Here is an 11,146-nt window from a genome sequence, read left to right on the forward strand (position 1 = left end):
ATCCCAATTATTAACATTACTAATATACTTATGTTAGATTTGAATATGAAACACTTTGATATTTAAATGCTTTAATTAAAAAGATAAATTTCAACCTATAACATATATTCAAGTTTGACATGAAATGAAAAGGGATGGCACCAACATGGACGGACACAAGATTTTATGTTAGGAGGTAAAATTTTAGAATTTTAAGAAAGAATGAATTTATAAAATTATAAGAGAGATGAAAATATAATTTTAATAGAAAACACATAGAAAAGTGATTACCCTCACCCGTCTCCCTCGATTTATCTATGCACACCAACAAATGTCAAGTGTAGGAGTAAAGCATAATACACACTCTAATACAGAATTTAAGTTTGAATTTTAAAGATGATATTATTAGAAAAAATAGTTATAAATGTCGAACATAGACTAACAGGCAAATGGACAAAATTTAAAAGATATGAGAAATACAGAGAGTGGGGGCAATATTAGACCGTTAATAAAAGACAAAAAAATTGACATTTTTGTCACTTAAATGTTGAGCTGAGAGCTGGCTACACGGCCTGCCTGTCACCCAATGTTTCCCTCTCCAAATATCTGCCCCTTTATGATCCCACGGCTTCTCTCTCTTCCACTTTAGTTGTAATTGAATGATGGCCAGCGTCCGACAAATCTAATGCTTTTGAGTTTTTTATTATTATTTGAATCATAACAAAAGTGCTTTTTTTTTTTAAATTAAAAAAAATCCAACTCGTAAAGCACAAATTCTTTTGCTCTCTTGTTCAAAGTTTCCATCTTTAGATTAGACCCTCTGGCTCCTTCTCCTTCTTTTACTCTTTTGCCTACCAGATAATGTAAAACCCTGCCAAAGTTTTCAACTTTTGAACAAATATTTTTTATCTAACAAATTTTGTAAGACAAAAAAAATCCCAACAAGGAGAATTTATTTTTGAGAAGCATGACTTTGAGTAGGTTCTGGGGTTTGTTTCTTCTCCACGTTGCTCTGCTTTCAAGCTTGTGTTTTGCTGAGGATCCCTTTGTTACCTACGATTTTGAGGTCTCTTACATCACTGCTTCCCCTTTGGGTGTTCCCCAACAGGTCTATGCTCTGTTTTCACTACTGTTTTCAGCACATTTATTTTATGTTGTTTTTTATCAACTTTCTTGGTTGAGAAATGGGTTGCCTTTAAACAGCTTAAAGCTTCAACTTTTAGATCCAGATCTAACAAAAAAGATAGAAAATGTAGCTTCTTTTTTACTTGAACTTTGTTTAGTTAAGTGAGGTTTAGGGTAATGTTGCATTACTTTGTAGGTTATTGCTATAAATAGAAACTTTTAGTTTCAGATCTACAAAAAAAATGTAGCTCCTTTTTGCTTGGAAATGTGCTTAATTATTTGAGGTTTGAGAGTAACGTTGTTGTGGATCTATCTGAACTGTGTTAATTGTTGCTTTATCTTGTGTTACTTTGTAGATTATTGCTGTAAATAACAAGTTTCCAGGCCCTACCATCAATGCGACTACTAACTACAACATCGTCGTCAATGTTCGAAACAAATTGGACGAGAGTTTACTCATGCATTGGTAGGATCTTACTTAATTTTGCAGTCTGTGTTTGTTAGAGTGATGTCAAGATGCAAAGATGGATGGATTGGTTGAATGTTTGGCATTTTGTTTTAGGTCCGGGATTCAACAGAGGCGTAGTTCATGGCAAGATGGTCTGCTCGGTACTAATTGTCCGATCCCGCCTAAGTGGAATTGGACTTATCAGTTCCAAGTTAAGGACCAAATCGGGAGCTTCTTCTATTTCCCATCGCTGCATTTCCAAAGGGCGGCTGGTGGTTTTGGTAGCTTTATTATCAACAATAGAGAGATTATTCCTATTCCTTTCGACACCCCTGTTGAGGATATTACCATTTTGATTGGTGATTGGTACACACGGAATCATACGGTTCGTATAATGTTATCATTGTATATATGTATTTGATTTAAGATTTGGGGGGTGTAGGATATAATGTTGGTGTGTCTAATGAGGATACCTTGTGGATTGTAGGTTTTGAGAAAGGCGCTTGATGCTGGAAAAGATCTAGGGATGCCGGATGGTGTTCTTATTAATGGCAAAGGACCTTACCGATATAACGATACTCTTGTACCTGATGGGATCGATTATGAAACAATTAACGTCCATCCAGGTGATTGTTTCATACAAGGCATTGTTTACTTATGATGATTAGCTTAACTGCTACTCATTTCTGAATATGTTAGTTCAATTGCTTCGTTTTAGAGACTAAAATGGAGTATTGGATACTTATTTAGTGGCAAGTTAAAGATACACTGACCCTCAAATTTTATGCATTGGCAGGGAAAACTTACCGCCTTCGAGTTCACAATGTGGGAATATCGACCTCCTTGAATTTCAGGATTCAGAGCCATAATTTACTTCTTGCGGAGACTGAGGGATCATATACGGTGCAACAGAACTACACTAGCTTAGACATACATGTAGGACAGTCTTACTCGTTTCTGCTTACAACGGATCAGAATGCTAGTAGCGATTACTACATCGTTGCAAGTGCGAGGTTTGTGAATGAATCACAGTGGAAACGAGTTACCGGTGTTGCCATTTTGCGTTATTCTAATTCGAAAGGAAAAGCAGCTGGTCCACTCCCCGACCCACCGCAGGATGAATACGACAAAACCTTTTCAATGAACCAAGCTAGATCTATCAGGTTCGTTCTCCTTCCTGGTTCAAAAGCATGAGCACATTTCTCACACACGTCGTGTTTTTTGCTTGTAATGGGTATCTTGTTAAAAACAATTTGTCTTTAAGTTTACTTGGTTATGTATTCTTACTTTGTGTGGTTAAATTATGCAGATGGAATGTATCTGCCAGTGGTGCTCGCCCGAACCCACAGGGATCATTTAGATACGGTTCAATCAATGTGACTGAAATTTATGTTTTGAGAAACAAGCCACCGGAGACTATCGATGGGAAAAGACGAGCAACGCTCAGCGGGATATCCTTTGCCAATCCTGCTACACCAATCCGGCTTGCAGACCAGTTTAAGCTTATGGGAGTTTATAAGCTAGACTTTCCCAATAGACCACTTACAGGGCCACCTAAAATTGAAACATCCGTTATTAACGGAACATATAGGGGATTTATGGAAGTCATCCTACAGAACAATGACACCAAGATGCATACCTATCACATGAGCGGATATGCGTTTTTTGTTGTCGGGTAGGAATCTGTTTTCCCGAACACATCTCTGTATGTTAGCACATCGTTATGCACTATGATTTTCAACACTAACTTGTCATTATGTTGTCGCAGAATGGATTACGGTGAGTGGTCGGAGAATAGCAGGGGCACATATAATAAATGGGATGGGATTGCCCGCTCCACAACACAGGTAAGGCTTTTGAAAGTTCATATTATTTGTGCTTTGACATGGTAATATCTAGTAAAGAACACTGTTTAGACTCTGATATGCAAGTTGTTTTCGGTTTTTTCGGGTAGTTTTAATTCCTGATTTTGTTTACGGACAACTATTGTTTGTGGTGATATTCATGCATTAAGCATCAAACCTTGGTCTGAGATCCCTCGTGTCTCGGTCATTGTAGGTTTATCCAGGTGCTTGGACCGCAATCTTGATATCACTCGACAATGTTGGAGTCTGGAATATTAGAACCGAAAACCTCGACTCATGGTATCTTGGCCAAGAAACGTATGTCAGGGTTGTCAACCCCGAAGCTACGAACAAAACCGAGTTGCCTATGCCTGCCAATGCCCTCTTTTGCGGCTCTCTCAGCAAATTACAAAAGTAAGCAAAACAAGTCCTTCGCATTCTGAAAGGCTTTAAAAAGAATGAATGACGACGGGTGACGGTTCTACTTCGGTTTCTTTTTCAGGCCGCAGGATGTCACCTCATTGGCTACATCAATCAGATCGAAGCTGTTCTTCTCCGTGCTGATGATTGCCTCGAGACTGTTTCTCGTTTCCCGCTAGGTACCTTTCTTTTCGAGTGGTTTGTGCTTGTCCGAAAACCTTGCTTCACACGTAAGGTTTGTGTTTGTATGTTTTTAGATGTGCAATTGTAGTATTGTTGATATGAATATTGGGTTGTTTTGGTCAGTTCCATTATTATTATTTTTTGGTCAATTTTATATCAGCATCTTTCCAGACTTTGTTGAAGTTCTCTCATGCATGCAGGCATACCCTCTAGTATACATCTACTACTCTAGCATACATCTACGTGTTCATGCATGACTACACTCTTAACATACATCAACGTGTCCATGCATGCATACACTAGCATACCTCTACATGTTTATACATGCATACACTCTTAGCATACATCTACATGTTCATGCATGCATACATTCTTAACATACATCTACGTGTTCACGCATGCATATATATATATATATATATATCAATGATGGCTAATGGTCCATTGTAGCACAACATAAAATAATAACGTTGGATTGATACGGTCCATCACAATGCAGGCTATCAGGGGTAGTAAAAATATGCAATTAGGTCTTTTTCAACAAAAATTACAATATATATATATATATATATTAAAAATTCTTTAAAAATGCATAAAAATTACTTTTTAAAATGATAAATTCAAGATAGTAACAAATGAATTATCAAATTAAGTTTATCATGTTACTTTTTGTCTTATTTTATTTTAAAAGAATTTTTAATTATAAGTGGTCTTAAATATTTTTCTGGTTCTAATTTGATATATGATCATACTTTTAAGAATGTTTTATTTAATTTTTAACTAGAATAAGTTTATTAGATTCAATTTGAATTTTATTATTTAAAATTAAATTATAATAATAAAAAAGATTCATTAGCTTGATTTGTTTATAATTAATTGTGCATGTGTTGATTTTGAAACAACATACTCCAAAGAACGTGTGGTTCTCTTGAGAGATCGACCTCCAAAGAATCTTATCAATTTTTACTCGTGGTCCATTATTCCTTAACGCCACATTTTCAACGTGGTCAAACACATTTTCTAATTTTACACTATAATTGCGTTAAAATGTATACAAAATTATTACTATTTTTATATTTTAACTTAATCCTTTAAATTTTTGAGGAAAAAATTGGGTCTTTGTACTTTTTCCCTCGTTAAATTTTTTTACACTTTTTTTTAAAATTTTATCAATTTATTCCTTTGATCAATATTAATAGATAAATTTAATATAATTTCTTTAGATCAGTTTCTACCACATGTCTCCACACGATTGAATAAATTTTTAAAAATTATTTTAGAATTTTAATAGTAGTTTCTTTTAAAATTTTCTTTTAAAATGTCTATAAATTTCATATTGCATGATCGATGCGTGATATATCATAATATTTTTTAAAAAAAGTTGTTAAAACTTAATAGTTAAAATTAATCAAACTAAATTTACAATATATCAATAAAAAAATTTATTTTAATCTTGATTGGTGTTAAATTTCTTTTTTTAAGAGTTTGTATAATTACAAGATAGTATTTATTTATGATCTTTTTAATTATTGACAATATGTACACACTCTATAGATATAATTGTTCGAATCATAGATCACTGAAAAGAATAATTTTCATTTTTATCACTAATATCGTTTGATGGATTTTAATGTTGTATCTCAACTTTCATTCGACACAACGCTTCTCCTTATAAAAGATTAATGTAATGAATTTAATAAAAGATTTGACATTATATAAAATTTATGTAGTAAGATATTATCCGAAAACACACATTTTATACGGTTTGACCCTCTTTTGGACACCATAGAGCGACCGTTAGCGGCACCGTCCAAAAACGATATTTTTGTACAATGAGACAACACCAAAAGTGTCTCCTATAAATAAATAAAACATTTCTCCGTCTCCTATCTAAACTCAAAATTCTCGTAGAATAGAACGTCAAAACAGAGGCGTTCTTTGCTGCGATTCTCATACCTCCGACGATAACCCATTCCTCAAATTCAGATTTCAACACTACCCGTTTGATTCTTTTTCGTTCAACTATAAGGGATTATGAAGAAAGCTAAGAGGGTTCAAGCTACCGAAGGTTTTCAAATGGATACTCCGACTGGGAAGTAGAAATTTCGGTGATGGTTTCTTGGGACATCCGACGACAAGCTACAACCCGTTTTCCAAAATCCGCTCTTTCGGCCGGTTTCTTCAATGTTGGCTTTGTGATTCTAATTCGGATAACGGCTATATCCGATTTGGTGAGGAGGGGACCAAGAGAGTTGGGGTACCAAAGGGGCATCTTGCCGTGTACGTGGGAGAATCAGAAGGCGACACGAGGAGGGTGGTAGTGCCTGTATCTGCTTAAATCACCCGCTATTTGGAGAGTTATTGAAGGATTCGGAGCAGGTATACGGGTTGAATCAATTGGGTGGGATCACGTTGCCTTGTGGGATTTCGGATTTTCATAAGGTTAAAATGAGAATAGCAGATTGCCGGCGGAGAACACACCGTCGCTGTTAATGATCTCTTCCAATCGTGAATCAAATTGGATAAATTCATGTGAATAGGTGTTCGACATAATTAATCCATTTCATAGTAGAACCAAATTGATATAATACGAGACATTACTTTAAAAGATGAAAATACATTCTTAATTGTTTCATGTTGATTTGCTCAAAACAAAGTTGCAAGCTTGACTTGCTTGGAAAATTTAACAAAACTGACTGAAAAATTCCAACTCGAACCACTTTTATCCATTCGAATTCAAATTAAAGTACAGATTTAAAGTACAGATTTACTGAAAAAAAGAGTTTTGGGTCACATTTATCTCATCTGGACAATACCGGCAGAGATGAGCTTCTGAATCTTGTTCATCACCATAGGATTCTTTGTGTGCTCCTGTGCTGCCTTTGGGTTCTCCTCGAAATCAACCAGCACCTGCCCACATCCCAAACATTTCTCAGCAATCAACTTTGCTCAAATGTGCAATGCTATACATCAACTTTTGATTTCATTTGATTTTCATAAATTACTAGAATTGTTATCAAACACAAATAATTGTTTCTATCAAATTTAATATACTTTTTAAAATGTACATAATTGAGTCAAAATCAAAGTTCATGTCTAGTTTTGGTATTTATCCCTAAACTATATAAACAAAAAAGAACCCAAATCCAATCAACCTACAGGTCATGCGCAGCAAAACCAATGAATTTTCAGTCATTACCTGTCTCATGACTGGATCCGAGAGAATGTTTTGGATTTCTGGATCTTGCATTGCTTTGGCCTGCAACATTACACCGATATAACATTATTGTGGTCTCCTAAACAGCTTTTAAAGCGTAAGTTTAAACAACATAAAAGAAGATTGAAATACTTACCTGTCTTTCCTTCAATTCTTCAGGACTCAAATCACCTCGACTAGCTTTGTTAATCTGTTCTACACATCTGCAAAATGATTGAGGGAAACAGACGGTTATATATGACACTGCAGAAAAAACAAACATGGAACCGAACATCTGAAGCAGAAAGTCACATACCTTCTAACACCATCAAGCAATTCCTGGTTATTGGGGTCGTGTTTCAACCCTTCCTGGTATGTTTCTAAAGCTTTGTCATACTCCTTCATGAAGAACTGAACAGCTCCCTTTCTTGTGTAACCCTTAGAAAATGTTGGATCAAGCTCGATGCACTTCTCAGCATCTTTCAATCCATCGGGCAAAGCACCCAACTTTGTGTAGCATGCAGCTCTATTGCTGTATGCCTGACAGTGCCAAAATGCATTTCAACAGTACGTATGATGCCACCCTGTATGTATTTGTTACCAACAAACAAACAAAAACAGAATAAGACTTCTCACCTTCGGATCTTTGGGATTTCTTCTCAATGACTCTGTATAATGCTTCACAGCCTCAGGATACTTCTGCTGCTTGAAACATTCATTCCCTGCATATAATTATATTCAATAAGTCAACAGATAAACATGTTAGGGGGACTACTACTTTTGCCCACTCCGACATGAATATTACAGACTTGGACCAAACTTAAATGAATATGATAGCAAGATGCAGCATAACCTAGGAAATACCAGTAGCAAGACACACAAAGCAGAGAAAAGAACAAACAACAATAAAGATACCACTGAATGCAACACGCAAACTGTTAATGAATACCTTCCTCACGCTCCTCAACGGCTATCTTTGGATCAAAATATTCCTGCTGCTCTAATTCTTTCTTGGCCTTTTCAGCATCATTTAGTTTCTTCAATGTGTCTGGATTGCGATGCTCTGTAAGAGCTTTCTGGAAAGTCTCAATAGCCGGTTCATAATCCTTTGAGCATTTAGCCATCTTCACAAAAGCAGTTCCCTTCCTAGTCAAAGCTTTCGCTATCATTTTATAATCTGCTCTAAGCTCTCTACCTCTTTCAACAGCCTTGTCACAATCCTTAATGCAGTCCTCATACTGCACTCAACAAGGACCGAAAACAAGAAAAGGGATTGAAGTTAGATATGCATATAACCTATAGTGAACAAATGGGAGTATTATCTTATTAGGTTCAGTAAAAATTATGGGAGCCAAAACATAATAAATTAATTATGATAGCACTTGACATCTTTCCAGACCAAAAAATTTCAAATCTCTTGTGGCCAGAAAGAGGATAAGGAAAATCCTTATTCAGGAGGAAGAGCTAGGCCTTTCCTCACCCATCCACTGTCACCTCATGTTATCTTTTGAAGAACAAAAAATGTATTTGTGCATGTATAAACTCATGCTCAATACCAACATAATTAAGCAGATTTATACATTCTGCTCACTTAGCAACACATGACAGAACATAATAAAACCACGATTAGAGTGCTTGTAAAAACAGAGAATCATCTTACAGAGCTGAAGAGAGCCAAAAGTGAAATTAATCTGTTAAAGGTAAATATGTATTCATTAATTATTTTATACTTTGAAGTCTGAAATGATATTAGCATGAATGTAATCAAGCAACAAAATCCACATTTTTTATGAAGTTCATAGCAATAATTACACTGAAAGAAGTAATTATTTTAGTTTTTAAAAGCAGATATGATACATTCTGAACACTAAGCAATGAATGACAACATACACAATCATGCCGTAGTGAAATAATACTCGATAATCATGCTAACAAACCATTCAAGACGCAATTTTATAACCACTATTAGAGTGCTTGTAAAAACAGGGAAACATCTTAGAGCAGAAGGGACGTAACAGTGATAATCATTCCGTTAAAGTAAAATATAGTCGTTAATTATTCCATAATCTGAAATGATATCAGTATGAATGTTAATCAACCAACAATTTCGACATTTTTATAAAGTTCATAGCAATAAGTAAATTTTATAGTAGTAAATAACCATACCTTTCCCATTTCCAAATAAACAGCAGCTCGATTGGTGATATATGAAACATCTTCATCATCAATCTCCATTGCTTTTGTGTAATGTTTAATAGCCGTTTCAAAGTCTTTCTTTTTGTATGCAGCATTTCCAGTTTCCTTTTCCTTCAAAGCTTTCTCCTTCTTCTCTTTCTTCTTCTCTTCTTCAGTGATTTCCATCGGTTCCGGTTCAGGCACAGGCTCCGGCTTCTTCGCCTCCTCCTTAGAAGATTGCGAAGGCTTCGAGGATGAAGGTGTCTCCGCCTCTGGAACCTCCATGTCATCCCCACCACCATGTGCAAACTTAACATTCAACAAAACACCCAGAGCTTGCATAACTCTATGATCTTTCAAATGCTCATTCAATTTGCTAGGATTCCTCTGAATCTCCTGCATCGCTTTAACAAAATCCGGTTGCTGTAAAAATGCCCTAGTAGTCGGATCCGCCGTCAATTTAGCCCACATCTCCGGCCCCTGAAAAGCGTCACCGAATGGGTTCGGCGGCTGCGCTGACCTAGCTCGAGAAGCCGAAGCTGTCGCCGCCGATTGAGCATCAACCAAGCCGGATTTCAATGCTTCATTATTAGGATCAATCTCAAGGCCCTTTTTGTATGCCGAAACAGCTTCTTGGTATTGGTGCAAACCGAGGTGAGCCGCGCCGAGCCTGCTGTAACCTTTCGACCAGTCCGGTTTAAGATCGACGGTTTTCTTGGCGTCGGATAATGCGACATCGTATTGATGGAGGGAAGCGTAAGCGGCGGAGCGGTTGGAGTAAAGGACGTGGTTGGTCGGAGAAAGGTTTATAGCGTCAGTGAAGTGTTTGACGGCGGTGTTGAAATCGCCGGAAGAAAAGGCGGCGTTGCCTTTCGCTTTTGCTTCATCGGCCATTGTAAAATGAAATTAGAAGCTTTGATTATGGGGTTTGGATTTGGATCTAGAAGAGGATAGACAAGAGATGTCTGCTTGTTCTGGAAGCTTCTTGTGCGTTTTAGTACTGGTTAAATTGCTTGATCGGTACTTGTGCTATACCATAAACCTAATAAATTAATTTTCGAACTATATAAAATGACACAATTGTTTTTGGGTAAACTACACATTTAGTAACTAAACTATCAGTTTTGATATGTTTTAATACTTAAACTTTCATTTTTTTAAATCATACCTAACATTTAGTTTTTTTATGTTCGTACCCGTCCTTAAAACTTAACGGACGAGCTGACGTGGCATAGCTCCAATGGACGGACAACTAATTGGAACAGTGGACCATAAGAGAATGACGAGTCGACCAACATAGTCTAGTTTCAGACCCATTGAACAATGATCATGGAGATTGAATGATGAAGAAATAGAAGAATTCATCATTGATTTGGGGAGATTAAGGTGTTTTCCTGTAAAATGGAGGTCGAAATTGCATTTAGGGATCGAAAAGTTTGGGCTTCATCAATTGACGGATTCGACAACCGACAACTGTAGATGCGACTGTCGTAACCGGTGGGCCCGTCCGTTAAATTTTTAACGGCATGATACTAAAATGAAACAAAAATCAAATGTTAGGTATGATTTTGAAAAAAATGAAAGTTTATATACTAAAACATATTAAAACATATAATTTACATACTAAACATTTAGGGATTGAAAAGGTGTGGGCTAAAAAGTTTGGGCTTCTTCGATTGACGGATTCGACAACCGACAACTGTAGACGCGACGGTCGACAACTGTAGATGTTGTAACCGGTGAGCCCGTCCGTTAAGTTTTTAACAGTATGACACT

General features: G+C 36.3%; 2 protein-coding genes and 1 pseudogene across 3 annotated transcripts; 2 read left to right on the forward strand and 1 right to left on the reverse strand.

Annotated features, from left to right (window-relative positions):
- Positions 1–766: 766 nt before the first annotated feature.
- Positions 767–4,118, forward strand: LOC120192177 (monocopper oxidase-like protein SKU5). The gene is made up of 9 exons (XM_039195009.1): positions 767–1,087; positions 1,461–1,570; positions 1,667–1,937; positions 2,040–2,178; positions 2,349–2,715; positions 2,862–3,227; positions 3,321–3,399; positions 3,611–3,810; positions 3,899–4,118. The coding sequence occupies exons 1-9, from the start codon at positions 947–949 to the stop codon at positions 3,993–3,995; spliced, it is 1,770 nt and encodes a 589-aa protein (XP_039050940.1). The 5' UTR covers positions 767–946; the 3' UTR covers positions 3,996–4,118.
- A 310-nt stretch (positions 4,119–4,428) lies between these two features.
- Positions 4,429–6,536, forward strand: LOC120191839 (annotated as a pseudogene).
- Positions 6,537–6,696: 160 nt separating this feature from the next.
- Positions 6,697–10,330, reverse strand: LOC120192045 (hsp70-Hsp90 organizing protein 3-like). 2 transcript variants are annotated; one of them, XM_039194895.1, is made up of 7 exons: positions 9,362–10,329; positions 8,145–8,433; positions 7,832–7,917; positions 7,512–7,735; positions 7,353–7,419; positions 7,199–7,258; positions 6,697–6,909 (listed from the first exon to the last, which is right to left on the reverse strand). In XM_039194895.1, the coding sequence occupies exons 1-7, from the start codon at positions 10,262–10,264 to the stop codon at positions 6,796–6,798; spliced, it is 1,743 nt and encodes a 580-aa protein (XP_039050826.1). In that variant the 5' UTR covers positions 10,265–10,329; the 3' UTR covers positions 6,697–6,795. The 2 variants fall into 2 exon arrangements, with proteins under 2 accessions (XP_039050826.1, XP_039050827.1); XM_039194896.1 differs by lacking the exon at positions 6,697–6,909 and adding an exon at positions 7,068–7,095 and having other exon boundaries at positions 7,161–7,258; positions 9,362–10,330.
- Positions 10,331–11,146: the final 816 nt, after the last annotated feature.

Source organism: Hibiscus syriacus, unplaced genomic scaffold (genome assembly GCF_006381635.1).
Source record: "Hibiscus syriacus cultivar Baekdansim isolate YM2019G1 unplaced genomic scaffold, ASM638163v2 tig00116971_pilon, whole genome shotgun sequence".
NCBI lineage: Eukaryota > Viridiplantae > Streptophyta > Magnoliopsida > Malvales > Malvaceae > Hibiscus > Hibiscus syriacus.